Genomic DNA, 19,223 nt, shown 5'->3' with positions numbered 1-19,223 from the left:
TGTGGAAATTGTAAAAGACAGTATTTCCCCAACTTTAGAGAGGTAAAAATTTAATTCCTTCATTTCCAGCAGCTTTCTTTGCAACATTTAAAGCTTATGAGCATGAAGAAAATTTGCTTGAAAAAAAAAGAACTTTAAATCTTCCTTAAAGTTCAGAGAGTAATAAGTCTTTTGGGGTGGGGGGTGGTACTCCTTGTACAATTTTAAAAGACACTTTTTCACTTGGAAAGGGAGCACCGTAACATCGCATTTTACTGAATAAAAGGGACCATGTCAAATGTAACAATATCTCCATCTCCTGGGATTTTAAAGACTGCTTTTACAGACTCACAGATAGAACTAATAACAGGGCAATAACTGGTAGGGGGATGGGAGGTACAAACTACTGGCTGTAAGACAAGCTCAAGGATGGATTGTACAACACGGGGAAGAGACCCAATACTTTGTAATACCTGTAAGTGGAAAGTAATCTTTAAAAACTGTACAAAACTAAAAAAAAAAATTTTTTTTAACTGTTTTTAAAATCAAGTGATGAAGCACAGCATATCTGCAACCCCCATCATGAATGTCAGTGTTAACATGTTGTGACACCACACCCTTATTTAGTAGGCATCTCTCAGGAATGTGGCCCGAGTGCTGTTACTGATGAAACAGATGACCATTATGGACACAGACTGAGACACAAAGCAGTTACCCAGGAGGAATGCTCCTTCATCTGGTGTTGGTTGCTGTGAGGGCCACTGGCGTGGCCACGCCAAAAGCAATTTTGGCAGAGCTGGTAGTTGTGGCACTGCTGGCATCGGTACCGGAAACCCATCATACTCTCACACCGGCAATAGGAGCACTCCACAGGATGGAAGACTTGGAGGGGGAAAAGAAGGCGGGAGAGATGGAGGCCAGGGAGAAGGGGTGGGACCAGAGGGAGAAAGAAATCATTTTCATTTGGAGAATAATGTCAATACAGCAGAAAACCAAATTTAACATAAAAGCAAAAGTGAAAACAAAATTAGAACTGAAGAATCTAAACTATCTTCTATTTAGCTAATCTGATCAGTCATTTACCAGAATAAAAAGACAATAAGAACAAAATTTTCAATTTATAATAGATTATAATCCACTTTAGAAAACAGCCAACTTCCTTCTTTAAAATGAAATTCATTTCTCAAAATTTAGGTAAACATACAAGTAAGGGATTTCTCTTCCAAACCTTTAAAAAATTTTTTTAACTTCGGCCTATTTTATTTTATTTTATTTATTTATTTTAATGGAGATACTGGGGATTGAACCCAGGACCCCATGCATGCTAAGCACGAGCTCTACCCAGTCCCCCTCAGACCTATTGTTTTTTAAGAGAGCTATCATTGTGCTCGAATTTGTTTCCTCCACTGACACAATATTCGTGAAAATGCTGTGTATCTGTTACCTACAAGTGCTTTTTTACACAGAACCTTGGACTGAAGGCCTTCAAATGTTTGCTAAATTAAATACTATTACAATACCTGGGCACAAATGGTAACTGGTTAAAAAAAAACAAACAGGCTAGCCATATTAAAATACTAGTTTTAAGTAAGAGCTCCAAGTATCAGCATAAAATAAAGTACTCTAACCAAGGAAGGGAAACTCAGTGACCTGCTGCTCTTTTTTCTACCTCATACAGCATTTCAGCTCATGAAAAGCTGCCAGGCAGCAGTCAAGAGTTACAGGGGTCACTGGGATTCTCTCGTGGCCTGAAAGTTCAGTTCACTGAGTGAAAAATGGGCAATAAGTACACAACTGTATACTACAGATGGTTATTTATTATTTTAAATGTTGATAGAGTAATTGTTCCCCCTGGCAATTCAATTCTGAACACAAGAAATAGAAGACAACAAGAAAGAGGGATATAGTATTTGAACCTTCATTTGAACACTCTTGCTGGCACTATGTATACAAAGGCAATCTTAACACAAGCATAAGGATTTTTAGTCAGCTTCCAAAACTGTATATTAACCAGAGAATCAAGACTCAAAACAAACAACAACAAAATCTAAGCGCTAGGTGAGGAAAATAACATACCAAGATCACTAAAGAATAAAAGAAAACTAAAATCTGCAATGAGAAATCCAAAGGACATACTTCTAAGAAATTCAAACTTTTTGTCATCAGGATGATGCTAAGGAATAACGAAAGTGCTAGAAAGAGTCTGTGCTTCAAATTAAAACTATATAATCTAGCAGAGTCCTGCCCGAGGACCTACTCCCAAATCAGTCTGGAGCTAACATTGATGCAGCCAACATCACTGCAGCCAATGTTTATGATTCTGCATAATAATTTGGGTTAATAATAAGTAATATATGTACATTAATATTAAATTATCAAATATATTCTGGTAATTTTAATTGAACATGTGTGACTATTGTGGTTTTTCTTCTCTTCTAAACCAGTCAAGAGCCAGTGCTTACATCAGTCAGCGTAATGGGTGACCAGGTGGAAAAGCAGAGAACCAGAATGAGGACAGGATCAACAAGTGTGCATTTCATAGGAAGTAAAGGCCCAAACAAAAAAACCCCCTAGAAATGCCATAATTTCAAAATTTGTTTCCCAGCATAAAAATTTACATATGTAAATAAATGTTAGTGTGATAGTTAACATGTTTTATTTCTAGATATTTCAATGACTTCCTATTTTTCTATCTCTGAGAAAAATGATATCATTAACCACATAAGGATGTAATCAATAAATATACTACATACAAAGTCACAACAGAATGTTTCATGTGGATAACAACACATCTCAGCAAACAAGATTCTCTCCATTTGGTACAACAGATACAAAATGACTTTATGAAAACATTTAAAATAAGTACTACCCTCTAAAAGAACCAATAATACTGTAACAACAGCATAAATCTCCACCTAAAAATCCTGTTTGGAAAAAAATTTATTTGTTTTAGTCTATTTAAGAGATTCCAGAACTTTAGGAAATAATCCTGAATCTAAGGACTTGTGAACTAAAGCCATAATTGGGCAAAAGGCTGAGAAGTTTAAAAACTAAAAAAAAGGCCTGACTAGGAGGTGAGAAAATAAAAACAGCATGTTAGCGCTCCCTCATTCTTACAAAATGAAAAAAGAGGCCTCTGCTTCCTAGTGCCGCCTAGATGTCACTCTTCCTCCTTAGTGGAAGGAGGAGAGACAGGCAAGAACCTTGATGGAAGGGAGGTTCCAGAGAAAAACTAGGGCCTTTCTTTTAATGAACTCAACCTAAACAAGGAGAAAAATTGATGGCAATAGCAGAAAAACCCAAGAACTAAGAGGTAAGTACCATTTCAATTCTAAGTGAAACAAAGATTTAAGTCAAACTACAGGGAAGGATACTGAGAGTAACTCAATAGTAAAGAAAAAAACTGAATATAGGTGAAAACCAAGACCCAATTCTATCTTAGCTATTTTCCTTTAAACTATTCCAAAATAAGTATAGTTTTAATGGTTGATAATTGAATATATCTAAATTTTTGGAGCTATGCTTTTATAAATTAAAACAAACAAACAAACAAAAAAGAAGTCATGGCTAAGTAAGGTGGGTTCAAGCAGAAAACCACCATCTGGAATCTTGGGGGGGGGGGGGAAGAGCCTAGAGTCTGAACCACCAAGTTTTATGGCCTGATATGACTACCTCTTGGTATCCTACCTAAGTAGTAAGTCCCCTCTCGTTTTTTTTTTTTTTTTTGGAGAAATAAATATTCTTCTTTTGAAAGCTAAAACCATAAGTTCAAATGATGGAGTGCAGTTATAATTTCCAATGATAATAGCTAAGGACATCACAAATACTGTCCGTTCATAGGCTTCCTACAACCTAAAGAATGATACAAATTCTTCTTACCGTTCTCGACATGGGCAAGCCTGTGCATCAGAGGCAGCCAGACAAGGCACTGGGGAGGAGGATCGGCCATCATGGTGTCTAGAAACATGTTTAGCATTATCTTTTTCTGTGAAGAGAAGAAAAAACAAATATATGCCATATTTTTCAAGTCACTCTGAACTCCAAGATTAAGTTAATTTAGGAATTTCCCAACCAAGGGAGAATGAATTACATGGGAAATTTTATAGCAAAACAAGCAATATTTTGCATTACTACAGACACTGCTACACACTATCCTATACACTGCTGCTATATTCAGATGCAATTCCATGTACGTTATTTTGAGTCTTCAAACAACTGCATAAGATAAACAGGCTAAGTATTACTATCTTCCTTTTACAGATGAGATCATGAAGGAACAACACATTTAAATGACTTGTAAAGGTCCTACCCAAATTAGGACTACAACTCAGGTGTCCCTCAAATCACTATTTTTGTTATCCAGCCGGGGAAACAGACATCACACAATTGATTATAAAATGTCAACAGGAGCAGCTGGTGTTGGCCATCTGGTTGTCTGCCATATTTCTAGCATTCCTAACACTGCCGGGCGCACCCCAGGCACTAGGAAGTAATTGCTGAATAAATACTAAAGTGAGGAGCAAACACTCAGATATCATTTAACAACCTTCCCACTTTATAGAAGAGAAAACTAAAGCCCAGGGTAGTAATTTGACCAAGTCACAAAGATAGTTATTATAAGGATGAGATTATAACTTAAGTATCCAAATGTCCACCACAGTACTCCTTTCAGTATACCATCTCCTGGCAAGGCTGCATTTCTCTGTTCCATCTTTATTTCTCTTTTTTAAGCAAACATATAGTAAGTTTCCACGGTATGTGAAACATTGATATAATTAAGTTCCACGGAGACACAGAAAATTAGAACACAGTCTAGGAAAAAGTCATAGGATGTTGACAGAACAAATCCTTAACAATATTTCAAACTAATGAATTTTCTTTTTATTTCCTCTAACCCACAAAATATCCTTCCAGCTCTAAAATGAAAAGAAAAAGGAGGAAAATGCAGTGCCACACAACTTGACACGACAGTTTTGTAACTGAAACCTGGACACTGAGGCCCCCACTTCAAACTTTATTCCAAAACAAGAGTGGACTCAAAAGGGGAAACACAGGAGAACAGGAGATGCGCAGCCCAGCAAGCAGGTCTTTCCCAGGCGCTGGGACCACCATTCAAGGTTGGGAGGGGCGGCAGCGTAGGGCTGGGAGTCAGGTAAAGCCAAAAGGCATACAGAATTTCATCTCACTCTCCCAAGTAACTGTGTTCTCTGTCCCACCACTTTCCTTGAAGTGAAAAACAGGGTATTAAAAAAAATGCAGCCTTTCCCCATAAAACTTTAAACTACTTTATTTCAGGGGGAAAAAAAAGGTAAAAGAGATTAAGAATTGGTTCGAGCTAACAAAGATATTACTGATTGATTATAAAATAACTTTGATTTTTACCACTAAAATATTCAACAAAAATTGGAAGTCAGGAGCAAAGGCATTGTGGTGTTTAATCAGGAGGACAGTGGCCTCCAGGATTCTCCTCTGATCCACCATGACACCTTCCCAACAATGGTTCCCATCATGCAAACAGAGGCCAACACAGACTTACTTCTGTGCATCTTTTTGGCAACTGTTAGAATCTTGAGTCCAGTGTATGTAAACTGGAAGTCATTCTTACTGAGAATAATATTTAAAAGAAACTGGTAAGCAGGGAATAGAAAAGGGAGGTAAAGGAGATGGGAGAGCAAGAAAGCAGCTTTTACAATTTTAACTTCAAAAAAGATGAAGAAATCTGAAGGAAAGTCTCAGATCCAGGACAGAGACTCCAAGCCAGCACTGACTGGAGGGAGGGGAAGGTTCTGCCATGTATGCAAGAGGGCTGAATGAGGGTGACAACAGTATAAAGTTATCATCCAAAGGCCCTTAATACATAGCTGTGCATTGATGGTGTGGTTTGAGAAATGCCTACTCAAACAGGCTAAAGAAAGTTTTCAAAGTGCTTTCCATCTCAGACATCCAAGTCATTAATGTTTCTGCGATCTCACTGGAATCTTGGAGAAATGGGTGAACAACATTAGAAATAATACCAGAAAGTCACCCAGCATTTGAGTGGAGGTCCAGACACGGAAAATGCCTCTGGTTATGGATATGCAAGTAACCGCAATAAGCCAAAATGAAACTGGAAGTGTCTACTTAGAATTATTGAGAAAGAAGATGCTAGGGAGTTTTCTAGCTAGTATGAGGTGGTTAACAAACATTAAACATGCTATTTGTTATAAACTTAATGTTTAAATTAATATTTCTGCATCTTCTTATATTTGTTAAAAATTACACTTTTACAAATCCGCTTACAATCCTAATGCTACATTCCCTAAAAAGTTCTGATTCACCTATCATGGAGTTTTGTGGAGATTTTTCATCTTTCAGATGAAAAGGAACATTTATATTTGATATCTCAGAACTCCCTCATAAGTACACTCATGATCAGTTTCCAAAAGTTGTCCTAAGATCATATTGTAATTTGAAGTCCTCCAAAAGCATGAGGAACGGAAACCAGAACTATATCCCAGCGCTCTGTTTTCCCGTAACTACGTGATTTGGGGGAAATCATTTAAAATTCTGGTTTCCCTTTTCTCACCCCTGTGGGGCCAGAGCAGTGGTTCACAAAGTATGGTCAGAGGCCCCCTGGCAGGTTCCTACAACACTTCCAGGGAGCCCATGAGGCCAAAACTGTTTTCATAATAATACTAAGACATTATTTGCCTTTTTAAATCTCTCTCATGAGTGTACAGTGGGGGATTCCAGGGGCAACATGGCATATCCACAATCATCTGGAAAAGCTATTAAAATATTCCTCCCTTTTCCAACTACACAGCTGTGGGAGACCAGATTTTCTTTCCATACTTTAACCAAAACAACGTATCATGACTGAATGGATAAGCAGATATGAGAATTGAGCTGCCTTGAGCCAAATATTAAAGAAATTTGCAAAAAATAGAAAACAATGGCATTCTTATTAAATTATTTTGCTTTTGAACACACATTTTTCATAAAAATATATTATTTTAATGTGTAATAGGTCTATCATTGTTCTTTCTAAAGAACTTAATAAATATTTTTAAAATTTATCAATTTTAGTTTCTAACATGGAAATATTATTAGATATAATCCACATAAACAAAAACTCTCTGGGATCCTCAAATATTTGGGAGTGGGGGGAGCGGTATAAAAATGTCCTGAAACCAGACAGCTTGAGAACTGGTGGGACAGAACTGCCAGCTCTAAAATTCCAGGACTTAGTAAATAACTACGTGAATGATAGGCTGGCTCTTTTTCCTACCTTTTTGGGGTTTTTTTTTTTTTTTTTTTTTTTTCCTTTTGAGTTGAACACATTCTTTGTGTTTCTCTATATTTTTTATAACACAATATTTACAACAAAAACTGTAATAAAATTGTAAATAATGCACATTCCCACAATTCTTATTTTTCTGTATTTCCCTCCAAATGCGTATGTTTCTATATAATTATGCACATAGGGTAGATAAAAATTTATAACCTGTTTTTTTACTTAATACTGTATTAAATATTTCATTGTTTTACTATAAGGTCTTCTTTTCTAATCATTTTAACAGCTGCCTGATCCACTGAGCAAAAACATCATGATTTATTTATGCCTTCCTCAATAAAACACTGAGGCTGTTTTTATCTCTGTATGCACTCATATTTTTCTTAGAAACCGTGTTCCTATTTGTCGCCTACCTCCCCACTCTTTGTTATTCTCATCCTCAATACTGACAATTATTAGTCTAGATGCCATTCTCACTTCCCTCCCTCCACCTTGGCTACAACTTTCCTATTTTAAAAGAGGGGAGGAACCATGTCTTAAAAATGAGAACTCCAGTATCACTAAAATAACACGACAAAACAAGTAAAATAATTCAGCATTAGATCATCATAGCTGCAGTTTCCAATCTCATCATTTCCACCAAAAACTCCTATTTCCTTATGGGCAACAGGTAAATGTTTCTTATCCATTGCCCTCTCACTTACTCGATAATCAGTTAAACAGTGTATGACATTTAGCTAACAGACTTAAAAAGAACATTTTAAAAATCTTTCAGATTAAAATGTTTCTAAATAAACTTTTATGCAGAGTTACAGAAATATTTTGGGCATACATTAACTGGTTACAGGGCCAGCGCTATGGGTCAGCCTTTCAATTATTACTAGACCCTGAATTTGTCCACATCACAGACTTCTTGTGGACTTTGAAGATGAGAGCACTTTGTAATGACACAACAATGCAGTGTTGCTGTGCTTTTTTATCAGAGATACTTTTTACTTAGTATAGCTTTTTTTTAAAAGATTGAAAAACCCTCCAAAAATTCTGAAATTCTGTATTTTCCTCATTGCAAAGATTGCTTCATTTGAGAAAATCATGGTATAGTATCATCAATGGAAACAAAAATGTTAGTACATCTGTGAGCTTTAAGCTTGCGATTAGAATTCAAGCCAAGATACTTTCTCATGCCACATTTGATTTAAAACCATTACTCAGTTAATCCAACAAATATCAAGGAAGTGTCGATTTTCCAGATACTGCTGAGTTACGGGGACATAAAGATGAAGGAAAGCAAGGTGCGTCCCTTCAGGGCACAAGTGAGCTAGATGCAATGTGCCAGGGACTGCCGAAGAGGAAGCAATTAATCCCACATGGAAAGATTCAGAGCATCAAAGTCGAGGAGCTATTTCAGCTGTGCTTTGAAATATGCGGCCTTTGATGGAGGAGAGAGAGACGGTCCAAGGTTACTGACATTTCAGTGAGAACTAATCGCATAAACAAAGAGAAGAAGCGTAGCATTTTCGCTCACTCAAAATGCACATTACTTAAAACAAGGGAAGTTTCAAATCAAAACGTTTCTCATCTATCAGACTGGCAAAAATTCCTAACTGTAAGAACACGTGCTGTTGGCAAGGCTGTGGAGAAAGAGACAGCTTTATATATACGCTGCTGGTGGGAATGTGAATGGTACAGCCCCCGTGGCACTGGGGCAATATCTAAAAAGAACCCATGGCGTGCCGAGGGAATCAGGAATGAAGGTGAAAAGACAGGTTGGGGGTTGGATTGATAAGCACCATTTCGTCTGGTTAAGAATCTCATCCAGTAGGCAACAAGAAGTTAGCAAGGTTTTTTAAAAAGCAAACTAAGGACATTAACAAAGCTGTTTTTTAAAATGTTGACTTAAATTCAAATTTGTTTATGATTAAAAGGAATAATGAAACAAAAGCAGTCTCTGAGCGGGCATCGTCCTCTTCTTTAGACGCCATTTGGCTGGTAAGTAAAGTGACTATGAGACCAGAGTCCTGAGGGTTTCTTTGGCAAAAAATCTTCCTGCTTTCCCTGAAGACTAGTGAACCCTGCAGTTCTCGAGTAGGGAGCGCATGCTAGGCTGTGCCACCAGTGAGCCCCAGAGAGGCAGCTGGGCCAGCGGCCCCCAACACTGCACGTCCAGCAGCCTTCAGCCCTGCCCTGGGGCCAGGGAACCAGGACTGATTTCATCAGAACCTGTTTTCAGCTCATGAGTAACAACAGAGGGGAGGACCTTTCCCATAGCATCTACACAGTAAGCACTTCTATCTAACAAAAATCTTTTTTTTTTTTTTTTAAAGAGAAAACAATCTTGGAGCCACTTGTCATTCCTACCTAAGGAATTTAGTAAGACACTGTCCTCCACAGGCCCAAAAGGAACAAAACCTCAACAAAACAAGACCTCCTAGGTCTCTAAAATTTTGTTCAATCTAATGAATGCCAGTGATACACACTTCATTACCATAGACCTGTTCATTACAAAATCCATTTTATACGCTGTATTTCATCCAGTCTAAGACACCACCACTTATAAGATACACCATTATTTTTTTCCTACCACTAAGAAAGAAAAACACTTAGCCAATTAAACTAACTCAATGACTTAATTAACTGTAATCCTTCGTGACATGTGAATCCGTCACACCAGCCTCTTGAACTGAAATTCCTTTCATCTATTCAGAAGGATCTAGCAATTTCGCCAAGGTTCAGTTGTGCTACTTTGAGTGACAAGAAATTATTTTGGTCACATCTCAGTAAAAAAAAGTAATACAGCCACATCTATCTGTGGATATTTTCCTTTAAAAAAAAAAGGTTCTGAAAGCACCTGGTGTTGCTTTGTAAGAAAATACGGAATTCCTCCAATAATCAATATGTATCTCATTAATATTAAACTTATTCCCCTGTTATGTCCATGGCTTTCTGTACAATAACTTCTTATTTAATGCTAAATCAGAGTGCATCCTTTCTGAGAACATTTGAAATGACACCACACACAGTACCAAAAGTGGACATAATTCAGCTGAAGTGACAACTGGAACAGCTGTGACCAAGTTCATACTTGGAAGTGACAATCCATCATAACCACTGCCTGGCCAACTGCAATGGTAAGATGCCACTGGCCATACGAGGTATCCTGAGAGATGTTAAGGTGTGAAAAATGTCTTCCAATCAATGAAACATGGTACTAACCCACACTAGATTATAATGCTAATGAGCGGCTGCTAACAGAGGCTGTAAAATCTGCTTAATTAGAATACATATGAAATACACAAATACAGGTATTCATGTGCCAGGCAATTTTTGCCAAATTTTATTCAGTATTCTGGAAATCAAGGTCCAAACATCCAGAAAATGTCTCATTTCAAAGATACAGTGGGAAGAAAAGTCACTTTGGCATACAGCAGAAGAATGTATGTCAGTCAAAGTATAATCAAAGGACATATCCAGGCAAGAAATATTCTTGCTATTTTGAAAATCGGCAGTAACATAATCCCTTTTCTACCCTACTTCCCTCTCCCTCTGTGAACCACAGAGATGGCGGTGCAGTGTCCCATAAAGTATTATCAACCATATCTCCTGCAACATTGATTGAAAAAATGCACCTGTTCCCTCTCTCACTTCCTCTCCCTAACTCTCCTCTCTACTCACTCAGGTTTCCCTTTCATAAAGACAGGCAGCAAATTTTAAATCCTCTGCAAGGTGAACGAGACTCTTCAAACTAAGGTCACCATGAACCTAAAAAATAAATAATAAAACAAATAGAATCATCTTTCTAAGGAAAAAATTTTAATGCATCCCAAAACTCTGAAGTTTGGAAAAACTGGGGTGAAACTTTGTTTCATCTATGCCTTCTCTATCCCTTTGACCTGGATTATTTTGAAGCAAATTCCAGACATATTATCTCTTGAATTAGCTTTATCCCAATGTTTTATTACTAAGGATGCTTTCTAGGATGCCTCTGAGGCTGCTAAGTGCATTCCTGTCAAAGCCTTTTTGTGGACATAAATTTTCATTTCTCTTGGGAAAAACCTAGGAGCAGAATTGCTAGGTCATGGGTAGGTGTCTGTTTAGGGTTGTAAGAAAACACCAGGGCTTCTCCAAAGTGGCTTATATGAGATTTCTGGTTGCTCCAAATTTGACCAACACTTGGTGTCAGTCACTGAATTTTAACTATTCCGGTAGATGCATTCTGTTGAATTGACTTATAAATGCTTTTAATTTTTGATGTTTTTAAAGCTACTAAGTTACATAAATCCACATCCTTTATTGTGAAAAGTCGGCAAAATTTTTTTTCACATTAAACATCCAAATTTAATAGCCTTGACTAATATTTCACATAATAAAAAAGGTTCCATGATATAATTTTTGGTAGATGTATGCTATTTTATGGCATAAATATCCCATAGTTTATATAATCAATTTCCCATTTTGGGACTTTTAGGTTGTTTCCAACTTTTTGCTATTATGAACACCAATGCAATACATATTCTTGTAAATAAGTCTGTGTTTATATCCATGACTGCTTTAAGATAAATTACTAAAAGCAGAATCCTCCAAACCAGCCACTTCTTTCACTAAAGGAAGGTCCTTCTGCAGGATTTTCAGCTTCTTTACTAAAATAGTCATACTTTCTCTTTAATCACGATCATTTCTTTTTCAGCCCAGAACATGAACATGCTGGGGGAAACTACATATAAACCAACAACACAAACCCCACTTTACACCAACACCGCTCCCTACTGAGGGTGCACAGGCTAACGCACACCAAGGGAATACATACATAGGAAAACAAACTGCACAGGAAACGCTCATTTTCAGAAACAAACAAACAAACAAACAAATTTATTGAATTTAACTCTTGCTGCATGAAACTTTGTCCAAACTGTCTTTCTCTTTCTTTCTTCTTCTTTGGTCATTCTATCAGCAGCTTGTATTTCTTTTGCAATAAGCTTTTCTGACTTTTCCAAATTTGGCATATTATCAAAACAAGGCTGAATTGTTTAAATAAGAATCTGAAGCAGGTAAAAAGCACCAATCAGGTGGTGAGTTCAAAGGCCTCACAAAAAAGGTAACATGTAGAATTCTAGACAGAAGTCTTAGAAGAAGACTTCCAACTTCTAGAAGATAGAATTAACAATTGGAATTTTTTAAATCTTCTTTAACATTTTAAACTGTTACTCCAATTTAGGTTTTCATTTTAGCACTCACGTTACAATTTAATCAAAGATTACTTTAGGTTTAGTGCACCATAGAATTATCATCCATTGGTCAAATGTTCTACACTGATACTTCCTTGTATAAGTTCCCTTCCCCGTCCTGACACTGCTTTACTTAATAGTAGCATTCCAGAACTGATCAAATTTTAGCCTGACCTCCAGGAAGCATCTGTGTGAAAAGCCACACGAACATCACATACAAGATTCCCCCAGAGCCCTGTGGAGGCAGCCGGTCAATGTGATGGCACTAATAAAGCAGCAGCAGTGAGATGAGTTCTAAATGAAAAATGGTTGTGGTATCTTCATCCTACTCATCCTCACTTGTATCTCTGTAGGGCATTTTAATACCTGCAGCACATCTGTGGACCAGTATATGTTTGGACAGCCTCAAATCCTTTGAAAATGCACATTTATTTGGGGGAAAATGCAAACTATGCTCTACTAGAATAATTGAAGCATAGATACTTTTAATTTGCTAAAGGCTGATATCGCCATTTATGCTGAGAGAAAAAAAATAATGTATAGAGACGAATTTCCACAAAAGCAACCAGCCAAAGTGTGTACAAATTTGGGAAGAACATCGCTTCAGAAGTTATTAAAAATAACTCCCGTACTGTGGGCTCTGCCTTCAGTGCTAAAGGTGAGTAATCTCTAGACAAACTGTAAAATATTATTTGGAAGTCTGAATTCAGACAAACATGAGTTCTTAATTTTAAATGTAAAAAGGGATATGTGCGTGTTCGTTTTTTTGTTATTGAGTTGTATGAGATGTTTGTGTATTTATTTCTGTTTATCTTTTACACATTAGGTTTTTAAATTTTTTTAAAATCTTTTTCCTCTAACAGAGGCACTGGGGATTGAACCCGGGACCCTGTACATGCCAAGCACTGAACTATACCCTCAGCCCCCCTACCCATTAGTTTTAACATAGATTTTTTTTTTCTTAATTGCCTGCTTTCCCAAACTTTCTAAGTCTAGTGTGAAGCTTCTTTATCTCATCTCTACCTGAAAAAAACAGATGCTACAGCCAGCATCCACTCTGCTCTAAGTCCTTGGAGGTATAGTTTAAATCTCAGGAATACACTCACACCAGCCTCTAGAGCAGGACCACAAAAGGACACCCACAAATAAACAGGAAACCAACTCTATCTTCCATATGAAAATGCACATTGAGGGATTCTGAGCCGGCAGCTGAGCTGCACAGCGTTCCTTGTCTTCAGTGCTCGGGAAACAATGATCCAGTATTGTACTGAGGTTTATATCAAAATTGCTATATTTCACAGTTGAAAAGTTCATTAGGGAGAGGAATATATGTCCAGTGGCAATAATATAATCACTTCATCCTAAATATTTTTTCTTGAAATGTTTAGTAATTTAAAATATTTCAAATGTTATCCTTTTTTCAGAGAAGACTCCTCCCCACTCCCAAAAAAGAGTTCTCAGGTGAATTTTTTTATCCCCCCTCTTTTCCACACCCCCTCCCCTGACTTAAAGCTCTTTTTCGTCCCCAGCTCAAGGCCTACATCCCTAGACTGAAGCAATCTGGTGAAATCTGACAGAAGGTGGAGGAGGGGATGGGAGCTCCTCAAGTCCTAGATTCTAGAAAACTGTCCTTACCTGCTGTGGAAAACAGGTGCGGACTGAGTGCTCTGTGTAACCAAAAGATGGCCCTTCAAAGACAGCTGTTGGGAGCTTCAGCACTTCCTTCAGAAACTGGTCAAACTTGCTAATTATCATTAAGCCATTGGAATCTGACATCTGGGAGAAAACATCTATGAGAACAAAACCAAATAAAGTCAAACTGTAAAAACAAAAAACCAACTTTTAATAAACAGCTCTATGTCATTTGTATACCAGTCCAAAAGTATCATTAAAAAGCATCATAAAGTTAATACGATTTTTAGTTAACAGGTATTCTCATTCGCTGTGTGGTTACTCTGCTGGTGAGGCCCCTCTGCCCCACCCACTTAACAGAAGAACCTGAACTTCAAATCCAATAACCATCCACACAGGACTACCTCCCTACTCTTTCTGTACCTAACTGAATGATATATAACTTTTCTTTTATTCAATTATACCTCACTTTGTTCCAAGAAGAATTTGTAGCAGCTGTCTTTCTCGCTTACATTTACATACGCATTTATATAAGACATGTACATGTTTGAGTGTAAGAATACATTTGCATATTGGTGATGGGGGATGAAAGAAATTGTACTATATTTGTATGTTCATATATTAATGATGTAATATATTTCTATACAGGAAAATAAATCTCAAGGAAGCATATAACTTGTTTATTTAAAATAATCCATTTGGGGGGAGGGTATAGCTCAAGTGGTAGAGCACATACTTAGCATGCACGAGGCCCTGGGTTCAAACCCCTGTACCTCCATTAAAAAAAAAAAAGAACTAATAATAAACAGACCTAATGACCACCCCCCTCAAAAAAAAATAAAAATTAAAATTAGAAAAATTCCATTTAGTAAGTTCCAGAGAAGAATTTTTAAAAACTCATAAAAACTCTTCTATCACCAGATACTTTGTTACTATAAGATCCTATTTTTACATAAAGTCTGACCCATAGATGGGAAAGACCTTTCCAAAAATACGACTATTTATTTTTTTGCAGAGTTTCCAGTCTCCCGTTAGTTATTCCTCTCTTCTCACCCAGTTGGGGAGAAAAAGAAAAACAACTAGGAGCTCAAAACAACTTGACAATTATTAACCTAAGCTTTTTTTCAAACTATTCAGCTTTCTTACAAACAAATCAGTGAGTTAAATATGCACAAAAAATAATTTCCTGAGGCCTTTCCAAACATGGCATTTTGAAAAATCATATTCTATATATGCACAATGAACAGGTATATTAGATATATATATGATAGATAGATGTAAGGTACATATATGCATTACTCTCTAGGTTCAACCTGGTATTTCATCCTAAAGCAATAGGTGTAGAGAAAAAAAATTTTTTAAACCAATATTTAAAATACATTAATCAAAGAAAGAAAAAATTTAGATTATCAACTCCATAGTATAACTTTTAAGCATTAGAAAACAGGAAATTACCAAAGAAATAAAACTGTCTGTACATTCCTCTCATGATAGCTGCTAGGTTGTAGCTGAAGGAAAAATATTAAATACCTATTAGGTGGGAAAAATCTAACAAGAGGCTAAAAGTATGGTCCTAGTGGAAAGTAAGATGTTCTTACTAAGTGGTCCAAGTACCAAGCACTCTGCTAAATATTTTGAAACACAGCAAAGAAGTATGATACATGGTTCTTATCCCCCAAGAAAAATTCAGTGTAGCTGGAAAAATAAGATACTTATGAAGCAACAAAGAAGTAAGTCCTAAGCTGACTCTAAATAGAACAGAAAGAAGAGAAACAAGGTATTTGTTAAACCTCACCATTTGCCAGCAGGCACCACAATGGGTAACTATGGCTGAGTCTGCCTGCAGCTACCCAATATTCTTATCTCCTTCCTTAGTAGTAGAACACCAATTTCATTTTCTGCATCAATGCAACCAAGTAAGAGGTTAAATTTTGTGGCCTTCTTTTAGTAAGTTGTGGTCAGGCAACTAGGTATTTGGCCAGGGAGACTATAAGCAGAAGGGTTGTGAGAGACTTTCAGGAAAGCTGGTTAAAGAAAGCTGACTACACTGGGAATACACCCTTTTTTCCTTCCTCTTTTTGCTATTTGTAATGCAGCTATGATTGCTGGAGCTCCCACAGCCACCTTGGACTATATGGCAATCTCATTTTTGATGTAGAAATCATACACTAGAATGGTAGAAAAGAAAGATATAGAAAGTCTGGATTCCAGATGAACATAAAGCTACCATACCAGCCTCTGGACTATATACTCCTGGACTTCTTTTATATAAGAGAAAAATAAACTTCAACTTTGTTTAAAACACTGTTACCCTGGGGTTTTGTTTTCACGTGGTAATCTCCAATATTAAGTACTACTATACTTCAGTAAACATTAGCTCATTTTACTGTCACAAAAAGGTGTGTGTGTGTTTGCACGCACATGTGTATGTACATAATCATTTAAAATTTAGATAAGGAAACTGTTTGGAAAGGTTAACTTTCTTAAGGTCAAAAAGTTAGTAAGTGACTAAATCAAGATTTAAACCCACACTTATCTGACTCCAAAGAAATTCCATTACACCACACTTCTTCAAAACATAGTGTAGAATAGATCTAAAACATATACATACACACATACACACACACACACACACACACACACACACACACACACAGAGGCAAGAATTGTCAAAAAAGAAATTTAGAAGCTTGGCCTTGAAAAACAGGATCTGGAATGATGAGGTCAAAACAGGCTGAGAGTAGGGGTTTGGGAGCACAACCAGAGATGAGTAGGACAAATGAATATAACAAAACAGAAACAGACTCACAGAAACAGAGAACAAACTAGTGGTTACCAGTGGAGAGAGGAAAGGGAGGTAGGCAAGATGAGGGTTGGAGATTAAGAGGTACAAACTACTATGTATAAAATAAATAAACTGCAAGGACATATTGTACAGCACAGGGAATATAACCAATAATTTATAATAACTTTAAGTGGAATATAATCTATAATTATTCAATTTTCTATTGTATACCTGAAACATATAGCTGAAATCAAGATAATACTGTAAATCAACTATAACTTTTTTTAAGTGGGATAAAAAGTCTCTGTGGCAGGAATTTATAGAGTGTAACTATCAGTGGTAGGAGGCAGGAAACAGTGCATTGAGAACATTCTGACTATGACAGACTATGCTGAGAAGTAAAGATAAAGATTGAATTTAGAAAGTATGCTATGAGTGAAAATGCTAAAAGAGGAAACATTTTGAATTTTGTTTAAAAACGCTCAAGTAGGGAAGAAATATTTTGAAAGCTAGGTTTCAAGAAAATTAGACTGTTAACAACTGGCAAAATGAATAAAAGAGGAAGAACAGGATTGGAGACATCGGCTAGAAAACCTTGTAAATAATGCACAAGTAAGGAGGTGAGAGTCAGAATTACAGGAGTGACAGTACTTGGGAGGAGGGGGGGTGTCAGTTCCAAGACATCTTCAATTTCTTGAAGAAAACTGCACTTGGTGGCAAACTAGACTAGGGAATAAAGGAATTTCAAAAATTAAGATTATTCTAAATATCTAGCTCAAAAACATGCTGACAACCCTGACTGAAATAACCAAACTGAAGATAGATACTTAGCTTTGAACATAACTATATTTGAACTATTCAGCAAATTTCCAAGTGGAACCATCCTGCAGGCAGTTAGAAACAGAGTTCAAGACAGCAGACATACAGCTTTAAAGACCGATTACGAATTATGTGAATAACTGATGCCTTTTGAAGGAGGGAAGAGCATAAAAACTTAATTTTCAAATAGCTGGCTGCTCTTCTTGTAACAAGGAAAATAATCATCCTCTTAATCTAAGTGAAAACTAAGGGTCAATACGGGATGTGGTGGGCACTGCAAGGTGCCCACTACTCTGTATCTATTTTCCCATTCTCGCTCTCTAACTGAACGCTGATGTGCTCCCCTTAAAAAATGACTTCCCAGCCTCTTTTGCACATTGTAATTCTGGAGTGAATTTGTGGTAAAGCTTTTGCTTTCCTAATAGAGGCATCTCTTTCTTCTTTCTGCTTAAAATGGGTATGAAGCCTGGCATAGAGCAGTCACTGATTATCTTGAGGAAAGACATATGGCGAGCAGGAAGACACAAGGAACCCAAGTCTTTGGTGACATCTCTAAGTCATGGTATCAATCTTGAACTTGCCAGCCTTTGGACTTATTTTTACTTGAGAAAAATAAATCCCAATGGTTTTAAGTAACTGCTAGTCAAGTTTTCTGTGGCCACTCAATGTTTTCATAACTGATACAAACTAGCAAGTTATTACCTTGTAGCCACTAATGGTAGGAATATTTAAGACTGGAGATTTCAGCTACCAAGTATATAAATACCATGTGTATAGCTTCCACTCACAAAAACTTAAGTGTATACATCCACACCAACAAATCTACATCTAACTTCAGAGCAATAAAAGGAGGGATTGGATAGTGAAATGACTAAGAGTATTATTTTCAACTACACTTAGCTGCTTTATCATACAATAGATTCAAAGTAGTAAAAAAATTTTTAATTCTTGAAAAAAGAAACTATACTTACTATTTAAACTATTAATAGGCCCATATAAAAGTAGTAAAGGAACAAGCAGAAGCATGTTTGTTGGTTGGTTGGTTTTAAGAGAAACACTGCTAGACCCCAAAACTGAAGGCACAGTTATTACTTAGAAGTTATTACTTCTTGAGTTACTGATTTAAAACAGCAATTTTTTTTTTAAAGATTAGGCTTCTCTTATCTGTAACAAAAACACTGAAGAGTGATTGTTAACTTTTTTATCATAAATAAAGTGTAACAATGAATCTAAGTGTGATTCACTACATACATACAAAAAATATTTTACCAAAGAAACAAATACAAGACAATAAAATTTAATAAAAATATCTAAAAAATTTAACTAGTCCTCTAATTAAAGCCCTAAACCCTTCCGGCATTAAGGGAATAAATTACTTCCCAGATGACCGGTTCACTTCCCCAGTAATTTTTCAATTTATATACCTCTGAAAGAAGGTATGCTAATTTCCCATTAGTTATTTCCAGATAAAAATATAGGCCTTTCCCTTGTGAAAAATCCATAATCAAGCCCT

The 19,223-nt window shown here is 36.5% G+C and overlaps 1 protein-coding gene across 18 annotated transcripts in view; it reads right to left on the bottom strand.

Annotated features, from left to right (window-relative positions):
• Nucleotides 1-19,223, bottom strand: part of DTNB (dystrobrevin beta) — a 211,535-nt gene that overhangs the window by 128,601 nt on the left and 63,711 nt on the right. For all 18 annotated transcript variants that reach the window (XM_031466695.2, XM_031466696.2, XM_031466694.2 and 15 more), the window contains 3 exons: nt 14,110-14,264; nt 3,859-3,964; nt 695-861 (listed from right to left, as the gene is read on the bottom strand). In XM_031466695.2, the coding sequence (XP_031322555.2) occupies nt 695-861; nt 3,859-3,964; nt 14,110-14,264 (428 nt within the window). The remainder of the gene's footprint in view (nt 1-694; nt 862-3,858; nt 3,965-14,109; nt 14,265-19,223) is intronic.

The sequence above is a fragment of the Camelus dromedarius genome, chromosome 15 (assembly GCF_036321535.1).
Source record: "Camelus dromedarius isolate mCamDro1 chromosome 15, mCamDro1.pat, whole genome shotgun sequence".
In the NCBI taxonomy this organism is placed as follows: domain Eukaryota; kingdom Metazoa; phylum Chordata; class Mammalia; order Artiodactyla; family Camelidae; genus Camelus; species Camelus dromedarius.
This window is presented reverse-complemented; position numbering and strand designations above follow the sequence as displayed.